Genomic DNA, 27,595 nt, shown 5'->3' with positions numbered 1-27,595 from the left:
GCACTTAGGCGACCGGAGGAGGGGCCGTTCCATGCACTATCTGTGGCCGCAGAAGGCACACTGCCGGTCAGTGCTGTGGAGGTTCCTCTGGGAGTCGAGGCAGCAGGCAGGGCACTCTCGTGTCACCCCAGGTGAGTCGACACCAGGCTCACCCAGAGCCCCTTGTTGCTCACATGGTTTTGTTTATTAATTTTCCTGAGTTTTCCCTGCATTCCCAGCATAAGGTGCTTGCAAATTCAGGCACAGCTGGGAATTTTATTGACAGATCATTTGCCCATAGTTTAGGGATCCCCATTTTTCCTGTGGATATGCCCTTCCCTGTGCACACCCTAGATAGTCGACCATTAGGCTCAGGGCTAATTAGGGAGGCCATCGCTCCACTGGGCATGGTTACGCAGGAGGGTCACAAGGTGAGAATCAGTCTCTTCCTTATTGATTCTCCTGTGTTTCCTGTGGTGCTGGACCTACCCTGGTTGGCCTGTCATGACCCCACTATTTCGTGACAACAGAGGGCTCTCACGGGGTGGTCACGAAAGTGCTCGGGGAGGTGTTTAGGGGTTTCCGTCGGTGCGACTACTGTGGAAAGTCCAGACCAGGTCTCCACCGTGCGCATCCCCTCTGAATATGCCGATTTGGCATTCGCCTTCTGTAAAAAGAAGGCTATTCAATTACCGCAAGAGGGGTAGTGTGCAGACCTCACTACCCTCTGGATAGCCTTACGGTTACGCACTATGTCTCCGGTGCGTCTGCACAGCCCAGTGCGTCCTGTGCCTGCGCCCCGCATCTGCAGGGCGAAAATAACCATCCAGCCAGGACGGGTTGTGCAGGCTCTACGCTCAAGACCTCCAGTGCGCCTCCACGGCCTAGTGTATCCGGTGCCTCTGCCTAGGACAGGGCCTCCTGTATGTCTCTCCAGCCTGGTGAGTCCTGTGGCAGCTCAACGTACCAGGCTGCCCATACGTCTCCTCCCTCCTGAGCCGCCACCATGGATAGATGCCCACCCAGACCCTCCCATATAGGTTTAGGTTTTTACGGCCGGAGTCCGCACCTTTGGGGGTACTGTCACGCCCTGACCTTAGAGATCCTATTTATGTATCTATTTTTGGTTTGGTCAGGGTGTGAGTTGGGGTGGGTATTCTATACTCTAGTATTTGTATTTCTATGTTTTGGCAGGGTAGGGTTCTCAATCAGGGACAGCTGTCTATCGTTGTCTCTGATTGAGAACAATACTTAGGTAGCCCCTTTTCCACCTGTCTTTGTGGGAAGTTGACTTTGTTTAGGGCACATAGCCTTTGAGCTTCACGGTTTGTTTTTGTAGTGTTTTTTTTTTCGCCGTCTTTTTTCAAATAAAGAGAAAATGTACGCAGACCACGCTGCACCTTGGTCCTCTCCTTTCAACAGCCGTGACATCGATGAACAATTAGCTCAATCAACAGAGCACACTGCACTTGAAAAGGCATTTTCATCTGAAGTGAGAACATGAAGACAGAACAGAATCAATGGAAGAGTAAAACATGGGGAGGAATAGAAAAGAGGAGGAGAAGGCAGCACCTCTGAGAATTACCTGCATAGGCCTGCGAGGGGAGAGAGATTTAGCTGGGAGAGGGGGGCAGAGATGGCTGCTCACCCCAGCAGCCATCACCTCCTGGTACCACTGCTCTAAATCGAGAGTGGGGATTTGAGGCCTACTGCGCTCAGGCTGGTACTGGAGGGCCGCAGTGAAGAGTCCACAGTAAGAGAGGCAAATGACAGGATGGACAGCAGAGAGGCAAAGGACAGGATGGACAGAGCAAGGGAGTGGAGGAGGAAGAGAAATAAGAAAACAAAGCATTAATGAGCAAATAAGAGGATCTGGTAGTTTTCTAAATGTTATGTTTTTTTAATGTTAATTCTCATCTTCTTGAAACATCAGCAAATGCTGACAAATAGGTCTCTCAACGGAAAAAACCTGTTGAAATGAATGTCATTTCAACTAGCTTTGTCCACAGGGATAGAGGAGTCATTTGGGCATCTTCACAGAAACGAGAGGTGGAGGAGAGATGGGTGAGAAGGAATAGAGAGAGAGAGACCAGACACACACCTCAACAGAGAGAGAGGGGGAGGAACCGTGAGGAACGGAGAGGCAGGAGAAGGCAGGGTCTCCCGCTCCTGACTGGAGGGGCCGGAGAGGAGAGGTAGGGGAGGACTCGACCTTCGGCATCCCAAAGATCTGAGTTAACTGGCCCACAGTCAAATACTCCTTTCATTCAGGGAGCCACATATAAACAGGCAGACAGGATGTCAAAGGGCAAACAGGGAAAGATAGAGAAACACAGGCAGAGAAGGACACACGTCAACAGGGAGGAAAACAGAAGCTACAAGGACAGCATGTGAAATACATGTCAGTAAACCTGACTCTCATATGGATAGTCTTTCAATAATATCAACCCATTGTACCATCCAGACCTGGGTCAAATACATACAGTATGTCAAATACTTGAGCTGTGCTTGATTCAGTTTGCCTGGTACAATGGAACCAATGAAACAGTACCAAAAGTGCAAGCTCCAAGCTAAATCAAGCTCACCTAAAATATACTGGCAAGTATTTGAATGTATATGACATATGTACAGCATTTCATCCAGGTCTGGTACCATTATCCTCAAAATTCTCATTCTCAAATCAGTAATGCAGAGGTTAGTTGAGCTGATTATAACAAGGACAGGGCCATCTAGCAGAAAGCCAATACAGCAGTATGTAAGTACAGTAAGCTACCTACAAGAGGACAGCTAGAGAAGAGCAACAGGTAAAGAATGAAAAGATGGAGTGATAAGGAGAGGATAGAGTGAGACAGAGACAGGGAGAGAGAGAGAGGTAGGAAGTGATGGAGAGAGTGATAGAAAGAGAGAGCAGTGGTACCTCGCAGGGGGCAGCTGTGTCTAGGATGAGCGAGAGGCCGTGCTGAGCAGTAGTGGTGAGTTGGGTGTCATGGCAATCTCTCCCATACATCCTATAGACATCCGAGAGCTTCATGTACTCCTGAGAGCCAACGCAACGCAAACCAAACAGGACAAGAGGCCATGAGCTCAGTCCATGACACGTCCTTTTCATAATATGCATACTCATACACACACGGATGTGCACCCATTTCACACACAGGCATATAATATACGTACACTTTACAACCACCTGAGACAAGCTGCTGCTTTATCTTTTGTTTTTAAAACATAAAACACATATGTGTGAAAAACATGAACAACGACATGAACGGAATACATAAGGAGCACAGCATCTCTCTACCCTGTAATTTCCCACAATTCCCCAAGCCTCACATCGGGCTGGAGAACTGCAAACACGCTGCGAAAGAATAGAATAACAGTGACGTCAACAAGCTCTCGCCATCTTCAAAGGATAGCAAAACGCTAATTGAGAGAAGTGTACACAAACCAAACAGAATAGTACACTTCAATGAGAGACAAAGCACCATGCATGTGAGCCTCTGGCTAAACCGACACACAAACACAGCATCCTCACACCCCAGTTGTAGCATGAGTTGTTTATGCTTTTGCCCATTCTAAAAGTTGAAGAGACACATCAATTAAAATGGCAACAGTTAATCCAGCAGACCAAGTATTTCATAAAGACAAACAATGACGACATTCCAATCAGTACTGTACTTCAAGGGCCTCACAGGATGACCAAATGTGTTTTTAAGCTACATATGGGGGGCGGGGTGCAATTTGCTGGGAGTCATTGGGGGTAACAAGACATAACTCACGCAGACCTCTTAAAGGCCCACTCCTTAATTAAAAAACAACAACAAAATGGCAACCTCGCACCTTGGTTTCCTATAAAGCTGTAAATATCACAGAGTGGGCCTTTAAGTGTTGGACAAAGACACACTGTGCATAGGGGGGTTACAGTGAGTGAGCTCAGGTGTCATGCAGGAACAGTTGCACTGACAGTTAGTCTGGTTACCTCTGTCGGGCTGCCCCCTGGGTATAACTGAAAGGAGGAGCTTAAAAAGAAAGCAGCGGGTCGGCAGAGAGGATGCTGGGAGTGGGAGTCCTCTAACAGGTCAATCTCGCTGATATGGAGCACTTCCTGTTTCAACAGGGACAGTCAGGGACACTGGTCTCAGCTCCAGTTGCTGTAGTGTACAGTTACTGTTTATGTCCCTCTAAACTACACAAGTGTCAATACAGTATTGGGGTAAAAACTGTCAATCACAAAAGGGTCAAACATAGGTGTTACTGCACATTGAGTGCCCTTGTATGGGTTATATTCAGTTTAATAGGTCTAGTTTACAGTGGTCTAAATGAATATCATTGTTTAATATCCAATTCAACAATGAAACGGATCCATCTCATGTAATGAACGTGGTCTAAATGCATAAGAATGCAGGTTTGATAGGACCAGACTAATCGGTTCATGTTTTCAGACTAAACCACACAGCCCACGGATTCAGTATCTCGCTGGCCTGAGTTGAGATATGTACAATCCATCATAAAAGTGCAGATGTTTCCAATCCCCAAAAATATGTCAGCCGGATCTGAATGATCAGATGGAACCGGTCTTACTGATGTGATCAGCTGCATCTAACTATCCGAACGCAATGCAATTAGGGCCATACTTCACAAGCGGACACCACATCATGTTAAACACAGTAAATAAATGGTTACTCTGGCACGCCAGTGGTAGAACAAGCACACACTAGACCTACACCGCATGTAGGAACAGAGAGATACCAAGTTCTATTCACCAGTCAAACATTCTACCATCTCAACTATGAAAACCAACAAATTCCCCTTAAAGCCACAGTCTAATTGTGTAACTTGAAATAATTCATTGAGAACAACAGATGTATCATAGAAATCCAGTATCCTAAGCCTACTATTTGCATGTGAAAATGTAATGGAGGCCATTTGCACCATTGTTAACATCTTTAGTGGTGGTCTTTGTTAGTCTTTGCCAGTATACACAAATTAAGGAGTGTGGCTTTAGACAAGTGAGCAGAGCGGAGGACCGTTCATATATCTGGGTCATGGTAGATAACTGTCCTTGGCGGTGTGACCCCTGAAAGGCCGTAAGATAAACCCCCCTCACCTCTTTCATGGTGCTGGAACTCTTAGGGAAAGTCCTTCCTCCAGTAAGGCTGAGGTACCTCTTCTCCAGGGCCGATAGTCTCTCTTTCTCCTAGAACACAGAGACACCAGAACAGATAAGTATCGGACTCTGTCCTGACTATGGATTGCCATAGTTTCTTCACCAAATAAAAAAAATACACCACTTGCAGAAAAGCTGGGGACAAGGCAGCACATACGCCGAGATTGAAAGTGAAACGTCGACAAATGGGGAAAAACGCCAACAAGCTCTTAGTTAATAGACTTAATCTGAGGCGGCTGGCATGGAACAATGCCCTTAATTTGGTGATGACTTTGTGTGCAATTCTCACATTGTCAAGCAAGACCAGAGAGTGATAATGATTAGATTCTAATTATATTCATTTTCAAAGGGGTTGATTGTAGTAGCTGCTGGGCCAGATATAGGCTGTATTGTACTGTTACCTTATGGAGCATCTGCAGGGTAAGGTTCCTGTCCTTAGCCAGCTTGTCACACTCCTGAGACGCCTGCTGTCCCAGCTGACTGGCCTGGCCTTCCAGAGCTGCCACCTTGTCCTGGAAGAAAACATGTTTAAAGAGTTATTGATGAATTAAAGGGGTACTCAACAAGATAACTTTAAATTGAGAAAATATACACTACCATTCAAAAGTTTGGGTTCACTTAGAAATGTCCTTGTTTTTGTCCATTAAAATAACATCAAATTGATCAGAAATACAGTGTAGACATTGTTAATGTTGTAAATGTCTATTGTAGCTGGAAACTGCACATTTTTTATGGAATATCTACATAGGCGTACAGAGGCCCATTATCAGCAACCATCACTCCTGTGTTCCAGTGGCACGTTGTATTAGCTAATCCAAGTTGATCATTTCAAAAGGCCAATTGATCATTAGAAAACCCTTTTGCAATTATGTTAGCACAGCTGAAAACTGTTGTTCTGATTAAAGAAGCAATACAACTGGCCTTCTTTCGACTAGTTGAGTATCTGGAGCGTCAGCATTTGTGGGTTCGATTACAGGCTCAAAATGGCCAGAAACAAATAACTTTCTTCTGAAACTCGTCAGTCTATTCTTGTTCTGAGAAATGAAGGCTATTCCATCTCGTACAACGATGTGTACTACTCCCTTCACAGAACAGCTCAAACGGTCTCTAACCAGAATAGAAAGAGGAGTGGGAGGCCCCGGTGCACAACTGAGCAAGAGGACAAGTGCATTAGATTGTCTAGTTTGAGAAACAGACGCCTCACAAGTCCTCAACTGGCATCTTAATTAAATAGTACCCGCAAAACATCAGTTTCAATGTCAACAGTGAAGAGGCGACTCCGAGTTGCAAAGAAAAAGCCATATCTCAGACTGGCCAATAAAAATAAAATATTAAGATGGGCAAAAGAATGCAGACACAGAAAAGTGTTATGGACAGACAAATCTAAGTTGGAGGTGTTCGGATCACAAAGAAGAACATTGGTGAGGCGCAGAAAAAACTGAAAAGATGCTGGAGGAGTGCTTGACGCCATTTGTCAAGTATGGTGGTGGCAATGTGATGGTCTAGGGGTGCTTTGGTGGTGGTGAAGTGGGAGATTTGTACAGGGTAAAAGGGATTTTAAAGAATGAAGGCTATCACTCCATTTTGCAATTCCATGCCATACCCTGTGGATGGCGCTTAATTGGAGCCAATTTCCTCCTACAAGACAATGACCCAAAGCACAGCTCCAAACTATGCAATAACTATTTAGGGAAGAAGCAGTCAGCTGATATTCTGTCTTTAATGGAGTGGCCAGCACAGTCACCGGATCTCAACCCTATTGAGGGAGCAGCTTGACCGTATGGTACGTAATTTAATTTAATTTTACCTTTATTTAACCAGGCAAGTCAGTTAAGATCAGATTCTTATTTTCAATGACGACCTGGGAACAGTGGGTTAACTGCCTGTTCAGGGGCAGAACAACAGATCTGTACCTTGTCAGCTCAGGGGTTTGAACTCACAACCTTCCGGTTACTAGTCCAACGCTCTAACAACCAGGCTACGCTGCCGCCCCAGTAAGAGGTGCCCATCAAGCCAATCCAACTTGTGGGAGGTGCTTCAGGAAGCATGGGGTGAAATCTCTTCAGATTACCTCAACAAATTGACAACTAGAATGCCAAAGATCTGCAAATGGAGGATACTTTGACAACAAAAAAGGTTTATAACCTTGTCAACGTCTTGACTATATTTCCTATTCATTTTGCAACTCATTTCATGTATGTTTTCATGGAAAACAAGGATATTTCTAAGTGAGCCCAAACTTTTGAATGGGAGTGTACACTACACTCAAAACAAAGCAGTGATCATGTATCATGTCTTTGTCAGGTATCCCCACCAACACCATTCTTGATGTGAATAATCATACTATTTACACTCAACCTGTAAAGGCACTTGGCAATCATCAGAAATTAGCCAGTTTCTCTGACAGACATTCATATTCACAGCTCCATATATGATGAAGGGTTGCCAGAATTGATAGGAGCAGCCATTGTGGTCCAGTCCATTACCTTCCTCTTGGCCACGCTGGTGTGGTACTCGGCCCTCTCCTGCAGCAGCTGCTGGCTGATGGTCTCCCTCTCCTCCTCCAGGCTGCTTTCTCTCTCCAGCTGCTGGAACTCCAGGTCCTCAAACTGTTTTGTCTCTGACTCCAGGGTCTCGCCCTCCTGTTGAACCCCACACAGAGCCCATCACAATGGGTCACAACCACACCAGGCCTCAGCCTCCTATAATATACAGTTTTCACACTGCTGAGCCGAGCCGGGCTGTATTTGGCCTGCCTGTTCACACATTCATCATAGAAAGCACAACTACCAACCCCAAGAGACAGACAGCCCCACCACACCCCACAAGGTCACCACAGGGTCAGGCCAACCCCCACCGCCCCCTTGACACTCTCCAATGACCATGCTTCTCAGCCACGGCGGTCAAGGCCCAAGCCAAGCCAGCACAACCAGGGGTGATAGGCCATGGAATGAATGTGCTTCAAGTCCAGAGTAAACTGCATGGAGGTTCTATCTAACGATTGGTGGAGTTCTGTTTAACACTATGAATACGTTGATCATGCTTTGATAGATTTGAACATTATGTTACTTGGGTTAACTTTGCCATTAGACTCTCTCTTCATTGTATCCTAGGTTCCTAACTATGCCACCAATGGAGAAGCACCATAACATTATGAAAATGTCAGCAACAACAATCAATATTACATGCATATCTGGAGGAAACTGCCTCATTGCGAATCTCATTGGTTGAAAGATTTTATAGCCCAGTAGGTTGATTGAATCGTGACAAGCGGTCTTCTCTGCTGCACTATCTATATGTTACAAAAGGTAATACTGTGCTTTTACTGTAGTAATACTAAAGTACTTATACAGTACTATCTTCTATACTGAATTTTATAGCTGACTTGCATGTGAGAACCCAACTGAATGCCTTGATCCTTTACCATAAACCGAAGAAACCCACACAGAGATGTGAGGACTTGGCAGCGGGAAAGACAAGGGCCTGCCCTTGCTGTCAGTTCAACGGAGCGTTACTGACGAGTGAAGGCTCATGTCAACACTGACATCTTCAGGCCCTCTGTGTTTGGAGAGCAGGCCACTCAAGAGCCTCTGTCGCACTTCTGAAGCATGTCTACAGCAAATCAGGGTCGTGTTCATCAGTGTACGCAACGGAAAATGTTTTGTTTATTTTTGTCCAGGTGGACCCCCCCCCCGTTTCAGTTCATTTTCCTCCATTCGGTGCCTAATGAACATGACCCAATGAGACGTACAAGGCAGCATTTGCAAATGTAGAAGTATACAAAATGTATTATATCTGCTTTCTGTCCTGTAACGAAGGGAAATTGTATAGCAATTGTTCTCATGTCAAGTCAGTCAGCCAATATGTCATGCTACTTTACGTGGATAGGACAGCAAAGTGAATAGAGCTAACGTGCAAAATGTAATTGGCTGATAAACAGTTGCACTGCCTGACAAAATGTAAAATACATTTTCTATGGACTGACTTTTCAGAGAGCTGACGATATAAAACATTATTCAGACACAAAACAGACCCATTTCCATTTAGAGGAAAGACATGAAAAGAGAGTAGGACAGGGAGTGGAAAGTGTCTACATGAATAGATTAGTAAGCAGTTATTAAGGGGTCATAAGCCATCACTAATCAAGAAGAGAGGGAGGGATGCTTCCAGATGCAGAGACTGTATCAACCAGACAGACAGCACACACACCTCTGTGTGAAACGCCTGCGACGCACATACGGCCCAGAAATCACCACAATGCAGCACCTCGCCCCAAAGTCATCAGGAGCCATATTGACACTCCTTCTGATTGCTCAGAGGCATAGCACATCGTTGTGGCGGAGAGAGGAGAGGGGAAATTCCAGCAGCTTGTGGCATTAGCACATAGGCGAAGGGCATAAGACAGGATTTTCATACGTGCAGAGTGCAACAGGTCCCGGCTAAAGGGTTAAAGGTCCCAGTAACAGTATCTGAAGAGGTATGCACCAGGTCTTATGATACCAAGATAGTGTTTTGCATACTATGCAGTAATCACCGACCGGCATCTGGCATAAACATTACAGGCAGGTTTCCCAGACACAGATTAAGCCTAGTCTAGTCCATGTAGAATCTCCATTGAGCATACTTTCTAGTCCTGGTCTAGGATTAATCTGTGTCCAGGAAACCTACCCTAGATCTGTATGCCATCTTCTTGGATGTTAGGAACATTTTTCAGTGTTCATCATAGAATTTGAATTCCAATTCCGTTTCTTTGGCCGTCAAGTGCAGCCTTCTATGCACTTTATCCAGGAGATCAGTAGATATTACACTTGTAAATCACTTTATCCAGGATATCAGTAGATATTACACTTGTAAATCACTTTATCCAGAAGATCAGTAGATATTACACTTGTAAATCACTTTATCCAGGAGATCAGTAGATATTACACTTGTAAATCACTTTATCCAGGAGATCAGTAGATATTACACTTGTAAATCACTTTATCCAGGAGATCAGTAGATTTTACACTTGTAAATCACTTTATCCAGGAGATCAGTAGACATTACACTTGTAAATCCGTCAGTACACCACTTCAGCTTTTCCTGAAAATGCTATTCTCTTACTGGGTACTTCAACAATCTGGAGGTAAGTATACGCTAATTGTGATGTGGCTCTGCTGGAATTTCCCTTCAAAATGTTGGATTGGTGTAGCTCAGAGACGAGGGTGGAGGAAATGGGTGGGTGTGTGGAGGGGTACAAGGGCTGGGGGGACACTGCCTGTCTCTGGGTCTCAGGGATGGTTGGGGGTGATGGTCTTGGTGGTAGATTGACGACTGACCCTTTTGAGCTGTTCGTGTAACTGCTCCCTCAGTGACTCGGGGCAGTTATGAAGCTGGTTCTTCAGCTCACTGTAGCCCTCCTGGAGGCTCGCCAGGGCTCGGCGCTCTGCGTCAACATTTGCCCTCTCCTAGAAAGAGAACACACCGTCCGGGTGGGAGGGAGGAGGGGAAGGGGGGGGGGACAACAGAGAGAGAAAGCAAAAAAAAAACACTTGCTCAAATCCACGCCATGCAAAAAGCTTCCGATGTTAGAGGTCACAACAGTGGATTGAATTCACAACTGTGAATTCAATCCCCAGTGACTAACTTTAAAAGTGCTGGACTGCAGGGCACAACACTGAAAACATAAAAAAAAAATTGCAATGGAAAGCAAAAATGTCCGTTTCTTATTGGACAAGTCCAGGTACATTCTCCTTGTTTAAGTCAGTTTTTTCCCCTTTCGGTGCCTAATGAACACGACCCAGGCCTCAAACAGGTCTGAACAGACTTCTTGTTCACAGACATTTCCAAGCTGCAGGGTTCGATGCTCATGATAACACTGGTCTGCGATGGAATGGGAGATTTTGCTATTTGATCAAACATTAAATAGTTTCTGTTTTGGCTAAGCTGTGGTTGTTTTTTCACGTCACAGTGCTCTACTTTGAGTGGTGCCTCTCTTTATCATGTGGCTTCAATTTTTTATTAAATAATAATAATAATAGTTGGCCTATCCAGATTTTCATGTGACTTTGGTATTAATACTTTAGGTCAGTCCAGTTAGTTTTGAACCGGATGTGTAGGCATGCTAGAATGATCAGAAGTCACATTCATGCTTCTTCGGGCTTCCCAAAATTAACCATGAGCAGCATATCGTTATTAGTGTGTTGCTTTAGTTATCATGGTTGACTACCATTGTGTTTGAAATGTTTTTAAAACAGTTGTATTATAAAACAGCAGAAAATATCAATCACTTTGTGGGTTTCGCTCATACCAAATTAGGCAAAACAGTAGATTATAGTAAGGCCCACTGCTAAAGCATGAATTACAGAAGGTCAAGGGTAGCAGGGTTGGGTATCCTCTGGGCATCTGGTTAAAAGCTTACGGAACGATCAATAACAACAGATCTTTGTTGTTATTGCAGCATGTGAGTGCAGGCGGTGTAAGCATGGATAACTAGTGCTCTGCACTACTGCCCTACTGGCACCATGGGTAACTAGTGCTCTGCACTACTGCCCTACTGGCACCATGGGTAACTAGTGCTCTGCACTACTGCCCTACTGGCACCATGGGTAACTAGTGCTCTGCACTACTGCCCTACTGGCACCATGGGTAACTAGTGCTCTGCACTACGGCCCTACTGGCACCCAGGCTGTGATATCAAAACCCCCGGAGGGAATAAAAGCTTTCCCTGGTACAGTATGGAGCTCTTTCGCAATAGGCCCTCCTCAATTCCCCGCGTCGGCTCTCCTCGTCTCCTTCGAAACGCAATGAAAGGTCAAAGGGGAAAAACCCTGGATATTTTCCTCCAATATGTTTTGAAGAAGAGGAGAGGATGTGTGTAATAAGGAGAGAGTTAGAGCCTGGGTCTGATTGTAGTGAAAGCGCCTGGTAAACTACCTCTAGAGGGCCACCACTGTACAACCAGTAGAGTAGAGTAAACCATGCACGAGAGAGAGGGAAACGTTCTGCAGACCAAGAACCTTTTTAGCATTACAGCATTATCTAAAGTCATATGGTGGGAGAGGGGTGTGGGCGGTGCTTTGGAGTTTGAGTGGCACTCCTTTTCTCCAATCTGCCTAACTGCCTCCCTGCTCTGGCTCCACCTCTGTCTGTGACCAATGGCAATAACAGTAGAGAAGAGGACAATACAGGTAGTTTTTCTAGTTTAAGCTTTTGTTTTGATTTGTAGTTTTAGCTGAGACAGACCGACAGGGTCTCAAGGTTCTAACTTGAACACAGGAAGTGAGAGCGAGAGAGAGACTCTCCGAAATGGTCAGCAATATACAAATAACAAGATTTTTCAGAAGCCTTCAGAAGGAAAGACAAGAAAATGACCCCTTTCAGTTTCTCAGTTTAAGTGTCAACATAAAGCCTACATCAGTGGAGTGACATGACTAGGTGAAAACAACATACAGTTGTGTAAAGCCATCAGATAGAGGCCCTCTGTAATGTTATGAACTATTGTATTTGGTGGGCAATGTAGCCTATACAATAGTCCTAAAAGGATTCCCACAGATATACTTTTAGTGGCCAGCCACTCATACCCACTAGCATCCTGTCCCGAAAGCTTCAGCGAAGTAGAAACCTAAAAGATCAATTCACACCTACGTCCCAAATGGCACCCTATTCCCTTCATAGCCCATAGCCTGGTCAAAAATAGTACACTGTATAGGGAATAGGGAGCATTTGGGACACGTTAAAGACAAGTGGTAATGACATACATGGATTTCAGGCTGACAGTGGAGGAAAGGAGGAGAGGAAATTGCTGAGTGAAGCAGTGAGAGGATTAGAGGTTAATGGAGGATGGTTAGTGGAGCCGAGCTGCAGAAGAAGAAAAATCCCTGAGGAGAGAGACAGAGAAACCACCAAGGAAAATGAAGAACCAAAATAAAGACAAAAAAACACCCATACTTAAGTCTAAGCGCCATCGTCCAAAGCTCTTCTAAGGTAAAACACCAATGCATACAACAGATGGAAGGATGGAGCATTCCTCGCTGGGGGAGGTTGAAGAGCGACTGCTACGGCTGGGTGAATTTACCTTGGGATGGCAAAACCAACTAGATACGGTCTTGGGAAGCCATCCAGGATTTGGCAATGCCTTTAAGGAATGTCAAGAGACCAGAAAAGGCTGTTCAGTCCCTTTGAGGCTTACATGATGTATAGTCAGTGATGTGAAACGTTCGGAACGCTGCAGAAACATCACGGATAGAACTGCCATGAATCCTTTTTTTCTATCCGTCAGAAAATGGTATATATTGTTCTACAGGATATATTTCTACGTGAACGTTCTGTAACGTTACATCCACCTGAACAGGAACTATAACAGACAGTCCAGTGGAAGGAAAGGTGGGATGGGTTGTGTCTGTGGTGTTTAAACACAATGTTGAGATCTCACAAATCTCACCTCCCTGTCTGCATACCCACCGTCTGTCTGTCTGTTGGTTTTCTCCATTAAAATACAACACAGTAACGTTGGAATGACAGGTTTATAAATGGAGCTAAAAGTCATCTGCAGGTGGTAAGACTGGTTACTGTGTACAGGAGATTATACTGTGTGTGTGTTTTCCCCCAGGGTCCGACCTTGTCTTTCTCCCTCTGGATGGTGTTCTCCAGCTCCTTGCGCTTGTGTTGCAGCTGTCTGATGATCTCCGTCTCTGCCTCCATCTGGTCCAGTTCCGCCTGCCTCTCCCCCTGTAGCAGGGCCCGCTCCATCTCCGCCTGGGAACGGGACACACCCGTCACACATGAGCCCCCCTGGCCCCCTGCTCCAATCACAGAGCTCCCTAACAGACAGCAGACCTAGCGGTGCATGTCACTTTACACCACCCAGTGCTCATTCAATCACTTTCTACTTGTTTGTGTTACTAAATGTATGTGAATGCACACACACTCACAGACACACAAACAAACACACACACAGTATATCGTTTCCTTCAGCTTCCCCACATATCTTTCTAGTATTAGAAGTAGCCTACTATCTGGAAATTGAACTGATGGACTTTCTTACCTCCTGCTTGGACTCCTGTAGCTGTTGCTCCAGCTCTATAATCCGTGATTTGAGCTCGTCGACTCGGGCCAGCACTCTGACCCTCTCGTCCTCCAGGTAACCCAGCTCTGCCCGCTCCACGCCGCCAGAAACAGACTGCTCTTCATGCTGAAGGGGGAGAGAGACAGAAGAGGGAGGCACATTGTCACATATAGGTGTGAAGAGCATGGCCCATTGGCAGTAGTTATCGGTTTCAGTCGGTTGCACGCACACACAGACACACACATTAGGTTAGGGAGGGACTATTTACATCACATGCCTCCTTGTTGAACACTGTCGCTTGGCAAACAAATGTTGTGATCTTCCTCCTATGTCCGTTTAACCATCAATCGTGTCAAAATTCAAGGTCAGGCTATGTCTAGCAATTTTCCACATTAAATGCATGCAGTAAGCTCTTGCATGCTGTTGTCATTTCAACAGGTGCCTGTAGTTCTCATAGTAAGTACTAGTATGTCATGCCTGTAGTTCTCATAGTAAGTACTAGTATGTCATGCCTGTAGTTCTCATAGTAAGTACTAGTATGTCATGCCTGTAGTTCTCATAGTAAGTACTAGTATGTCATGCCTGTAGTTCTCATAGTAAGTACTAGTATGTCATGCCTGTAGTTCTCATAGTAAGTACTAGTATGTCATGCCTGTAGTTCTCATAGTAAGTACTAGTATGTCATGCCTGTAGTTCTCATAGTAAGTACTAGTATGTCATGCCTGTAGTTCTCATAGTAAGTACTAGTATGTCATGCCTGTAGTTCTCATAGTAAGTACTAGTATACCATGCCTGTAGTTCTCATAGTAAGTACTAGTATACCAAGCCTGTAGTTCTCATAGTAAGTACTAGTATGTCATGCCTGTAGTTCTCATAGTAAGTACTAGTATACCATGCCTGTAGTTCTCATAGTAAGTACTAGTATGTCATGCCTGTAGTTCTCATAGTAAGTACTAGTATACCAAGCCCATGCTAGTATGTCATGCCTGTAGTTCTCATAGTAAGTACTAGTATGTCATGCCTGTAGTTCTCATAGTAAGTACTAGTATGTCATGCCTGTAGTTCTCATAGTAAGTACTAGTATGTCATGCCTGTAGTTCTCATAGTAAGTACTAGTATGTCATGCCTGTAGTTCTCATAGTAAGTACTAGTATGTCATGCCTGTAGTTCTCATAGTAAGTACTAGTATGTCATGCCTGTAGTTCTCATAGTAAGTACTAGTATGTCATGCCTGTAGTTCTCATAGTAAGTACTAGTATGTCATGCCTGTAGTTCTCATAGTAAGTACTAGTATGTCATGCCTGTAGTTCTCATAGTAAGTACTAGTATGTCATGCCTGTAGTTCTCATAGTAAGTACTAGTATGTCATGCCTGTAGTTCTCATAGTAAGTACTAGTATGTCATGCCTGTAGTTCCCATAGTAAGTACTAGTATGTCATGCCTGTAGTTCTCATAGTAAGTACTAGTATACCATGCCTGTAGTTCCCATAGTAAGTACTAGTATGTCATGCCTGTAGTTCTCATCGTAAGTACTAGTATGCCATGCCTGTAGTTCTCGTAGTAAGTACTAGTATGTCATGCCTGTAGTTCTCATAGTAATTAGTAGAAATGATGAAAGTGATAATAGACGGCCCTACGTCTGACCTGGTATCGGTCTCCATTGTGGAGGGCCTGTGGAGGAAGTGTAGTCCTCACCTCCTGATGGGTGCTCTCTGTACTGCTGCACTCCTCCTTGAGGTTCTCCTCGTCACTCTCCCTCTGCTGTCTCTGGGCCATGCTACGACGCAGCGAGCTGGACCCTGCCAAGCTGTCCATAGAGGGTCTCCTGGCCGCCCCCTCCCCCGGTCCCAGACCCCCAGGGAAGCCCATCCTCCCCTCTGCCTCACCCCCCAAGGGCCCGTCGCCCTTGTTGTACTCAGCACACAGGTTCAGGATGGTCTCCAGCCTCTGCCTCTCCTGTGGACAGACAGAAACATAGAAGATCTGATTACATCCAGCCTCAGCTGCAAATATGTCCTCCTCCTCGCCCTCGCCCCAAATCTCATTTCCTGTGTGTGGCTGCCACTGATGCCAATCTGGAAATGAGCAATTTGGAGGTGGGTGTAGATAAACAAAACCCTCCCTAGACCCTCCCCCACCTCCCCCCAGTGATGGCATCTTTCCTCAGGAACCAGGTCTTATCAGGGACAGATCTAGCTCCGGCAATGGCTAGGCCAGACCAAGCTGGTCTTATACGCAGTACAGATCACACTCCTAGCAAACAACACAAAAAAAAACTCCCTTAACCGACATGTTTGTGGATGTTGGTGTGTTCATAGTTATTGTGTCATTGCCTATAACTGGGTCACAGGAAGTTAGTAGGTTAACTGTAGGTACTATACTGACGACCGTGTCTTGATCCCAATGAGCAGACATATAGACTGCCTGTGCACCCCTGAAACAACAAGATGTATCACAGCTGGCAGTGCATTGCCAGTGTCTAGAGGTCCTACTCAGGGGTCTCAACAAACACAGTGATTGTAGAAACAGCTATCATTCTAAGAGGTGTACTGGCCCACCTCTGCAGCAGTCCATTGCTGCTCATCACCAGGTGAACCCTGAGGTGACCTTTAACGTCTAAAATTCAACTGGCCCCTGCAGCCAATCCATTGCTCTGTGACTCTGGTTTTACAGAGACACGAGTTCCTTTTCACTCTATTGTGCCGAACCAACTGTACTGTGCTGACTTGGACTTGTATTTTCTTTTTACATTGTTCTTTTCAGCACCGTTCCGGTAACCGGGCCAACGCAGTACAGCTCGACTAAAGTATTGTGAAAAGGTTATTAGGCAGTCAGTAGAATACAGTGCTCAGACAGATAAACACAGACAAAGAATATTAGAAAACACGTTTTTTTCCAGATGAGTTATGTTTGGTATTTTCAGACAAAGGAGATGTTTTGATCACATGGAAATAGCACCCGTACCACATTACTCCGTCTGATTTGACACCAGGTCTAAAACCAGCTAGGTTTTATACCTAATTAGGGATACTTGGGGAGGCAGGTAGCCTAGTGGTTAGAGTGTTGGGCCAGTAACCAAAAGGTTGCTAGCTCAAATCCCTGAGCTGACAAGGTAAAAATCTGTCATTCTGCCCTTCTTCCTAGGCTGTCATTGTAAATAAGAATTTGTTCTTAACTGACTTGCCTAGTTAAATAAACATATAAAGTTTTCAGGTGGTAGGCTCTAGAATTGTTGATACACACTCAGACAGTGATTCCCTGTGATTTAGGTAAGTGAGGTTCTCTGATTGGGGTTCCACACACCAAACCCTACATTACCTTAACCTGTAATCTGAGTCAGCCAGCTTCACTTAACAGAGGGTTAGAAGAACAAGCCCTGGGCTACAATATGTTCACTAGATATATGAGGGGAAAGCACAACAACAGTGGAGCCTCCATTTGCAATGCACAACACCCACATCTTACTGGCTTTCATCTGAAAATGGCACCATGCCTTCCCTTTCTGGATTCACTGATTAGTGAATTAGGTCTAGAAAATGCAGGCCTGACTACACCGACAGCTGAGAAAAACAGAAAATGTTCTCGTTCCCTGCATTTTTGTTTGCTAAGAATGTAGTTTACTAAGAAACAGAGCATACCGACAGCAGGCATTCATGGGGCTTTAAAGTTTGTATGGCATAAATCCAGGAGCTTTTCTCTCATATCATGTAACAGGACCTGGCTGGCAGTGCATGGCCCTGGGCTATAGAGAATCAGACTTGGGTTCAATTATTTTTTTTTTTCAAATACCTTGCACTTTTGGGACCATCCCATTGGTTCCATGGTGCCAGACAGAGCTGCTTAAATATTTTGAAGAAAACACTATTTGAACAGAGGTCTGAAAAGAATATCTGGATAACATACTATATGCTCTCTCGAATCCCACCACCTCTCTGTGAGCATGTTTACTTTTTGATGCTGTTAGAAAGTTAACAGAGAGTCAACATAATCACTGTGTCCAAACAGACTGTCTGAACACAGTAGGCCTGTCTGTCTGTCTAGGTTCAAAGAGGGGCTGATTTCTGTTTCTGCAATGCCCATGTGTTTCTCTGTACATGAATCAGCATGACAGCGTCAAATTAGCGTAGACACAACCTTTGCATTATGTGATTTTCTGATCTTATGTTCAGTGACTGGTTGCCCGGTTTTTGCTAACTTCAGCAAATTGTTAGTACGTTTTTTTCCCTCGTACAAGCAGAGCTAGTGTCTTAAGACCTTCAAGAGTGGAGCATCTCGCCATCTGATGCACCGTTTGAGCACCTCGCCTTCTGACGCACCGTTTGAGCACCTCTATTCCTCTTGTATAAGCACAAAGTACCCTCTTTTGTTTTACGAGCAGAGCTCCCAGTGCCTAAGGTGTTTTTATGTTCAAGTCCCAGACCACCACAGACTTAAGTGTCAATATGTAACTTTTTGGATGACCTGACCAAATCAACATAGAAATGTGAGTTATAGATCTATTCTTCTACTTGAAAGCAACTCTAAGAAGCGTTAGATCTGTTCAATGTGCGCTATTTCTATGCCTCCCATTCGTAGGTTTTTTTTGGGGATCCCGAGTGACACAGCGGTCTAAGGCACTGCATCTCAGTGCTAGAGGTGTCACAACAGACCCTGGTTTGATTCCAGGCTGTATCACAACTGACCGTGATTGGGAGTCCCATAGGGCGGCGCACAATTTGCCCAGCGTTGTCCGAGTTTGGCCGGGGTAGGCCGCCATTGTAGATAAGAATTTGTTAACTAACTTGCCTAGATAAATAAATGTTAAATTATGTGTCTTTCACTTTCAGTTTGGTACACCTGCTTCAAACAGCTGAAACAACAACATTTTTGGTAATGGGAAAATATATTTCACAGTGGGTAAGATGGTACAATGATTCTCTACATGATATTATCTTATTTTGTCATATACACTGAAATTAGGCAAACTATTAGAGTTTTAACTTCTTGGTGACAGGGGGCAGTATTGAGTAGCTTGGATGAATAAGGTGCCCAGAGTAAACTGCCTGCTACTCTGTCCCATATGCTAATATATGCATATTATTAGTAGTATTGGGTAGAAAACACTCTGAAGTTTCTAAAACTGGTTGACTGATGTCTGTGAGTATAACAGAACTCATATGGCAGGGGAAAACCTGAGAAAAATCCAACCAGGAAGTGGGAAATCTAAGGTTTGTAGTTTTTCAACTGTTTGCCATTTCAATATACAGTGTAAATGTTGCACTTCCTAAGGCTTCCACTAGATATCAACAGTCTTTAGGAAGTTGTTTCAGGCTTCTACTGTGAAGGAGGGGGGAATGAGAGGGGAATGAGAGAGGGTGTCTGGCATAGTGCCACAGGCTCTGAGGCGCGGTCACGAGAGAGTTAGCTCTCGTTCTATTGCTTTTCTACAGACATAGGAATGCTCCGGTTGGAACATTATTGAACATTTATGATAAAAACATCCTAAAGATTGATTCTATACTTAGTTTGACAAGTTTCTATGGGCTGTAATATAACTTTTTGAACTTTTCGTCCGACGTTCGGCTGGACCTGAACGCGCGATTGGATTTGTTTACCAAACACGCTAACAAAAGAAGCTATTTGGACATAAATTATGAACTTTATCGAACAAATCAAACATTTATCGTGGAACTGGGATTCCTGGGAGTGCATTCTGATGAAGATCATCAAAGGTAAGTGAATATTTATAATGCTATTTCTGACTAATGTTGACTACACAATATGGCTGATATGTTTTGGCTGCTTTGTCGTCTGATCGCTGTACTGAGATTGCAAGGTTTTTTAAAATCTGACAGAGCGGTTGCATTAACCTCTTGATACTCTAGGGGCAGTATTTCATTTTTGGATAAAAAGACGTGCCTGTTTTAAGCGCAATATTTTGTCACAAAAAGATGCTCGACTATGCATGGAATCGATAGCTTTGGAAAGAAAACACTCTGACGTTTCCAGAACTGCAAAGATATTCACTGTGAGTACGGTAAAACAGAAGCTTCAGGCAAAACCAAGATGAAACTGCAACCAGGAAATGAACAGGATTTCTGAGGCTCTGTTTTTCATTATCTCCTTATATGGCTGTGAATGCGACAGGAATGAGCCTGCCCTTTCTATCGTTTCCCCAAGGGGTCTGCAGCATTGTGACGTATTTGCAGGCATATCATTGGAAGATTGACCATAAGAGACTACATTTGCCAAGTGTCCGCACGGTGTCCTGCGTGGAAATTGGTGCGCAAAAGTCAGCTGCTGGTATTTTTCCATGGGAATCTGAGACGAAAGCATGCTTCCACGAACGGCATATCAATGAAGAGATATGTGACAAAACACCTTGAGGATTGATTCAAACAACGTTTGCCATGTTTTGGTCGATATTATGGAGTTAATTCGGGAAAAAGTTCGACGTTTTGGTGACTGAATTTTCGGTTTGTTTCGGTAGCCAAATGTGATGTACAAAACGGAGCGATTTGTCCTACACAAAGAATCTTTCAGGAAAAACTAGACATCTGCTATGTAACTGAGAGTCTCCTCATTGAAAACATTCGAAGCTAAATGGTATGCTAGCTATCAATACTCTTACACAAATGATTGATTTTCTATGGTTCAAAGGCATATTTTGAAAATCTGAGATGACAGTGTTGATAAGAAAAGGCTAAGCTTGAGAGTTAGCATATTAATTTCATTTAATTTGTGATTTTCATGAATAGTTAACGTTGCGTTATGGTAATGAGCTTGAGGCTATGATTACGCTACCGGATCCGGCATGGCTCAGCGCAAGAGGTTAAGAAGAAGTATATCTCTAATTCCATGTATAACACTTGTTTTTTCATCAACATTTATGATGGGTATTTCTGTGAATTGATGTGGCTCTCTGCACAATCACCGCATGTTTTAGAACTACTGAACGTAACGCGCCAACGTAAAATGAGATTGTTTTATATAAATATGCACTTTATCGAACAAAACATACATGTATTGTGTAACATGAAGTCCTATGAGTGTCATCTGATGAAGATCATCAAAGGTTAGTGATTCATTTTATCTCTATTTGTGCTTTTTGTGACTCCTCTCTTTGGCTGGATAAATGGCTGTGATTTTCTGTGACTAGGTAATGACCTAACATAATCATTTGTGGTGTTTTTGCTGTAAAGCATTTTTTAAATCAAACACTGTGGCTGGATTAACGAGAATTTAATCTTTAAAATGGTGTAAAATATTTCTATGCTTGAGGAATTTTAATTATGAGATTTTTGTTGTTTTGAATTTGGCACCCTGCACTTTCACTGGCTGTTGGCGAGAAGGGACGCTACCGTCCCACATATCCCAGAGAGGTTAACAACCAGGAAATGGAGGAGGGATTTTAAAAGGGTCGAATCCCTCAGTTTATGAGCCTTAAACAGTCTCTGTAGATGTCATTAGCTGGCTCCCCCAGGGTAGAGGCACGGCAGAGGCAAGGTGGGACTAAAGTTTTCCAAGCACCTTTAAAGCACACAATACCAAAACCTGGTGGCACAGTCAGAACCCGAGGAGTCGAGAGGAAAGGTGAAGAGGGCGACTCATTGGATCTCCAAGTTGGCCCACACGTCTCACTCTGAACCTGCAGCTTCCGCTCCGTGTAGGTCTAAGTTACTGACTGGTTCCAATCACAACATAGCATATCACTTCACATCCACTACCTATTAAACACATGGCTGTTAATGGTCTAGCACCCGCTAGTCTCGTGCTTTGATACCGATTATATGACACAGAGAATTCCAAGAGTTTCCTTGAGTTCCACAACCAGCATGGCAGCATCCACACAACACTATGTAGGCCTAATACTACAGTGAACAAAAATGTAAACCAAACATGTAAAATGCTGGTCCCATGTTTCATGAGCTGAGGGAGATTTCTGTCAGTAATAAAGCCCTTTTGTGGGGAAAAAAATGCATTCTGATAAGCTGGGTCTGGCTCCCCAGTGGGTGAGCCTATGCCATCCCAGGTTTTCTTATATAAACTGTAACTCAGCTAAATCTTCGAAATTGTTCCATGTTGCATTTATATTTTGGTTTATTTTGTTGTTTAAAGTTCACCATGTTCAAGAGTAAAAAACAACAACTATCAATTATTAAATCAATCAACCAATGAAAATTAAATTTGATCATCTACAGTACAGCAAATAAAAGTCAGCAAATCAGTGGGCTACTTACTCTCAGGTGTGAAAAGGCACAGCTCTAGGAGGACAGTGAGACTCATTGGAGTCCCGTTCAAACAAATCCAAGTCTCCCTCCTTGAGACAGATAAACAAACACAGCCCTTCTACAGAGTCCCACCCCCAAACCCCTCCATTGTCTCCAGACCTTTGTAAATGCAGAGATGTAGGGCTGACAATGAAAGATATTTAGTGCCCTCAATAAACAACAGGCCTCTGACTCACATTCTTACCTAGTGTATAGTCGTGGCCAAAAGTTTTGAGAATGACACAAATATAAATTTTCACAAAGTCTGCTGCCACAGTTTGTATGATGGCAATTTGCATATACTCCCGAATGTTATGAAGAGCGATCAGTTGAATTGCAATTAATTGCAAAGTCCCTTATTTGCCATGCAAATGAACTGAATCCCAAAAAACATTTCCACTGCATTTCAGCCCTGCCACAAAAGGACCAGCTGACATCATGTCAGTGATTCTCTCGTTAAGGTGTGAGTGTTGACGAGGACAGGGCTGGGGATCACGCTGCGATGCTTATTTGAGTTTGAATAACAGACTGGAAGCTTCAAAAGGAGGGTGGTGTTTGGAATCATTGTTCTTCCTCTGTCAACCATGGTTACCTGCAAGGAAACACGTGCCGTCATCATTGCTTTGCACAAAAAGGGCTTCACAGGCAAGGATAATTCTGCCAGTAAGAATTCACCTAATTCATCCGAAATCTAAATTTATTGGATAATCATGAACTTCAAGAAGAGCGGTTCAATTGTTGTGAAGAAGGCTTCAGGGCACCCAAGAAAGTCCAGCAAGCGCCAGGACCGTCTCCTAAAGTTGATTCAGCCGCGGCATCGGGGCACCACCAGTACAGAGCTTGCTCGGGAATGGCAGCAGGCAGGTGTGAGTGCATCTGCATGCACTGTGAGGCAAAGACTTTTGGAGGATGGCCTGGTGTCAAGAAGGGCAGCAAAGAAGCCACTTCTCTCCAGGAAAAACATCAGGGACAGACTGATATTCTGCAAAAGGTACAGGGATTGGACTGCTGAGGACTGGGGTAAAGTCATTTTCTCTGATGAATCCCCTTTCCGATTGTTTGGGGCATCCGGAAAAAAAGCTTGTCTGGAGAAGACAAGGTGAGCGCTACCATCAGTCCTGTGTCATGCCAATAGTAAAGCATCCTGAGACCATTCATGTGTGGGGTTGTTCTCAGCCAAGGGAGTGGGATCACTCACAATTTTGCCTAAGAACACAGTCATGAATAAAGAATGGTACCAACACATCCCCGAGAGCAACTTCTCCCAACCATCCAGGAACAGTTTGGTGAAGAACAATGCCTTTTCCAGCATGATGGAACACCTTGCCATAAGGAAAAAGTGATAACTAAATGGCTCAGGGAACAAAACATTGATATTTAAGGTCCATGGCCAGGAAACTCCCCAGACCTTAATCCCCTTGAGAACTTGTGGTCAATCCTCAAGAGGCGGGTGGACAAACAAAACCCCACAAATTCTGACAAACTCCAAGCATCGATTATGCAAGAATGGGCTGCATTCAGATGTGGCCCAGAAGTTAATTGACAGCATGCCAGGGCGGATTGCAGAGGTCTTGAAAAAGAAGGGTCAACACTGCAAATATTGACTCTTTGCATCAACTTCATGTAATTGTCAATAAAAGCCTTTGACACTTATGAAATGCTTGTATTTATACTTCAGTATTCCATAGTAACACCTGACAAAAATATCTAAAGACACTGAGGCAGCAGACTTTGTGAAAATTAATATTTGTGTCATTCTCAAAACATTTGGCCACGTCTGTCCATACTGCATGTTCTCATGTCTGACCTATTCAGATGGAAGAGTTGAATTTGATGTTGCTCCAGCGTTGAAGTAGAGTTGAAGTAGTAGCAGATTCAGCTTGCTGACAGGAGGAACACTGACTGGATTTCCTAGCCAAGCTAAAGAAAGACTCATTCCTTATCTGCTAATGCGAGACTCAAGGGATCAGCTCAGTCTCAAGTCTAAACCACAACCAGCCTTACAGTTACACTACAGTCTGCTCCACAGGAAAATACTTAATGAGAAGTAAAATACTGTACAACAAGGTCCATCCCTGCTATGGCCAACCTGGGATTTGAACCCACAGATCCAGAAAAGCCACGGTCCGGGTTGACAGTACTACTCAATAGTCAAACTGGTTGCAATTCAAAGATGGCAGTACTCCCACCAACTAACCCACCCACGTTCCATTCATCCATGACTCATTCCTGGTTATTTCATGTTGTTCTTCACTGTTTACTGAGTCATTCTTCCTCCCACCTCCATTTAAATTCATCGACAGACAAAATGTGACAGCACAACACAAACTCGCAGCGAGCTCTCTAAGCATCATTAGCTTTCCTTCTCATATTAGCAAAATGTACTTAGCCTGTTTAGCTAACTGACTGGCAGCGATCCAATGAGTAAATGAAGTGTACAGTTAAGAAAGTCAAAGGAGATTACAACCCAGGAAAATGTTAGGGTAATTGCTTGACATGAGACCGATTTGATAAAGAGTCTGGAGTGAGGATAAATGGCGTCTTGCAGAAAGTGATTGATGCTCCTCGTTGGGACATTCAGGCACACTCATTTCTAGCCAGCGATTTTAAGGCATTCCACAAACACCGGGACTCTATCTATCCCTCACTCTCTCAACATCCTCTTTCTTTGAGTAAGTCAGTAGCTTTCCCACAAACCCACTCTCCCTAACGTTTAACGACTAGGCCTATTCTTTGAATCAAAGCATCTCTTCCTCATTCTTGCCTTCTTTCCAATGTAAATCTGTGGTTGTACCAGTCTCTCTCCATTCTTCCTCATTTTTCTGTTCCTCTCTCTCTCCTGTCCTTGTTATGCACTTCTGCATCCTTTTCCCAGTGAGCAAAGCTGTTGACAATGACATATATTCTGATGGCATGGTCAAATTACACTGAGTTTACAAAACATTAAGAACACCTTCCTAATATTGAGTTGCACTCAGAACAGCGTCAATTACTCAGGGCAGGGACTCTATAAGGTGTCAAAAGCGTTCCACAGGGATGTTGGCCCATGTTGACTGCAATGCCTCCCACAGTTTTGTCAAGTTGGCTGGATGTTCTTTGGGTTGTGGACCATTTTTGATAAACACAGGAAACTGTTGAGCGTGAAAAAAACAGCACCGTTGCAGTTCTTGAAACAAACCGGTGCACCTGGCACCTACTCCATACCAAGTTCAAAGGCACTTAAATATTTTGTCTTGCCCATTCACCCTCTGAATGGCACACATACACAATCCATGTCTCAAGGTTTAAAAATCCTTCTTTAACCTGTCTCCTCCCCTCCATCTACACTTTTTGAAGTGGATTTAGCATAAATAAGTGATCATAGCTTTCACCTGGTCAGTCTATGTCCTGGAAAGAGCAAGCGTTCTTAATGTTCTGTACACTCAGTGTATATACACTGACCAGAAAACAACCTACACCCCTGTGGGGAATGCCCATATTCTAGGCATCTTGTCAGCCGTTGGATTGGAACATGTTTTGGTATTGCTTAAAATGTTGCACTGTAGACATGCAACAAGGACAGCCACCGAGTTACCAAGAACAGAGTCTCACTGATGCAAAGGCATTCTTCACAACTCATAACCCAAGGAAAAAAAGAACGTCACACCCTCCTTAGTGCAGCGAACACTGGGAAAACAACCACATTAAAGATCTCTCTCTCTCTCTCTCTCTCTCTCTCTCTCTCTCTCTCTCTCTGATGAAAAATCACGGCAGTTTCCGCTAGTCACTAGCTCGCGCTAATTAGAACGGCAGCTTCAAACAGCCACATGGAAGACTAGCCTTCCACCAGCATCCAATACTGGTGTCCATGTCCCAAATGATACCCTATTCCCTATACAGTGCACTATTCTTGATCAGGTCCCATAGGGTAAAATAGGATACCATTTGGGATGCAGCCTGTATCACTGACTATGTTTGAGAGGAAACTTGTTGTCCCTGGTCGAACTGGCTTGCATTCAAAACGAATGGTGCCTCTATTAATGAGACAACAGCCCCCTTCCCCTGGATGTCTCTCTGAGTGGCAGTAAGGCCGGTCTTAGAGCCACATGTCAAATAATAAACAGAGACAAGTTTTGAGGAAAGATGCAAGTGAAATAGGATCCCGTTCTAGAAGCTGACTAGATGACATAGGTTTCCAAACCTATACATTGTGTTGTGCCCATCATCCATCCCACAATATTTAAATGCAAAACAATGTACTACAGGAGAACATGGGAGCAAGTCTACACCACCATACAACTAGTAGCTTTTATGATACTGCAGCATGCTTTCTATGATATCCATAAGACCAGGTTTGTCCAGGTGAGGTTAAATGAACATAGGGTATCTCACTCTCTGTCTCCCCACTTTCTCTCCCTCTCTCTCTGTCTCCTCCCTTTTGGCTGGGCCCCTGTCTGAGAAGACAGAACACACTGGCACGGCAGGATGTTGACTAGGCTAAACTCAGACTTCACAGCCACACAGTAGAAGATGAATGACCCCTGACCTCCAAACATTTACACCCTCAGGTTGGAGTTTTCACTGTGGCCTGAGTTGTGCTCATTAAAAAGGATAGTTCACTCAAATAACAAAATGACATACTGGTTTCCATACAATGGAAAATGAAAATGAGCCCTGAGTCTAGGTTATCCCTCCCTGTTTCAGTCTATTTGGTTCCTAACTAACACGACTCTAGAATCTCTTAGCGACAGACGCAGAGGTCTTGAAGCTGAGTGTGTTTGACGTTGTGTGGATAGGATGCACTTTGAAAGGAAGCGTAAGAGTTTCATGGTATGTTTCTCTGTGAGAATTGAATCATTCAATTCAAGGTCATCTTAGTATAACATTGTTAACCTCTCTAGGGTAGGGGGCAGCATTCGGAATTTTGGATGAAAAGCATGCCCAAATTAAACAGCCTGCTACTCGGGCCCAGAAGATAAGATATGCATATAACTGGTAGATTCGGATAGAAAACTCAAAAGTTTCCAAAACTGTTCAAATAGTGTTTGTGAGTATAACAGAACTGATTTAGCAGGCGAAAACCTGAGAAAAATCCATTCAGGAAGTTTTTTGGGGGATTTTGTAGTTTTCTATTCAATGCCATTACAGTATCCATTGACTTAGGAGTCCATTTGCAGT

At 44.0% G+C, this 27,595-nt stretch overlaps 1 protein-coding gene across 1 annotated transcript in view; it reads right to left on the bottom strand.

The window, feature by feature from the left end:
* LOC123992309 (pleckstrin homology-like domain family B member 1) overlaps positions 1–27,595 on the bottom strand; it is a 96,448-nt gene that overhangs the window by 11,998 nt on the left and 56,855 nt on the right. The window contains 10 exon segments of the mRNA XM_046293467.1: positions 1,565–1,862; positions 1,924–1,931; positions 2,087–2,239; positions 2,897–3,016; positions 5,084–5,173; positions 5,545–5,655; positions 7,630–7,785; positions 13,742–13,879; positions 14,169–14,315; positions 15,885–16,145. Of these exon segments, the coding sequence (XP_046149423.1) occupies positions 1,565–1,862; positions 1,924–1,931; positions 2,087–2,239; positions 2,897–3,016; positions 5,084–5,173; positions 5,545–5,655; positions 7,630–7,785; positions 13,742–13,879; positions 14,169–14,315; positions 15,885–16,145 (1,482 nt within the window).

The sequence above is a fragment of the Oncorhynchus gorbuscha genome, linkage group LG13 (assembly GCF_021184085.1).
Source record: "Oncorhynchus gorbuscha isolate QuinsamMale2020 ecotype Even-year linkage group LG13, OgorEven_v1.0, whole genome shotgun sequence".
Taxonomy (NCBI): Eukaryota; Metazoa; Chordata; class Actinopteri; order Salmoniformes; family Salmonidae; genus Oncorhynchus; species Oncorhynchus gorbuscha.
The sequence above is the reverse complement of the archived record's forward strand: the minus strand, read 5'-3'. Positions and strand labels throughout refer to the sequence as shown.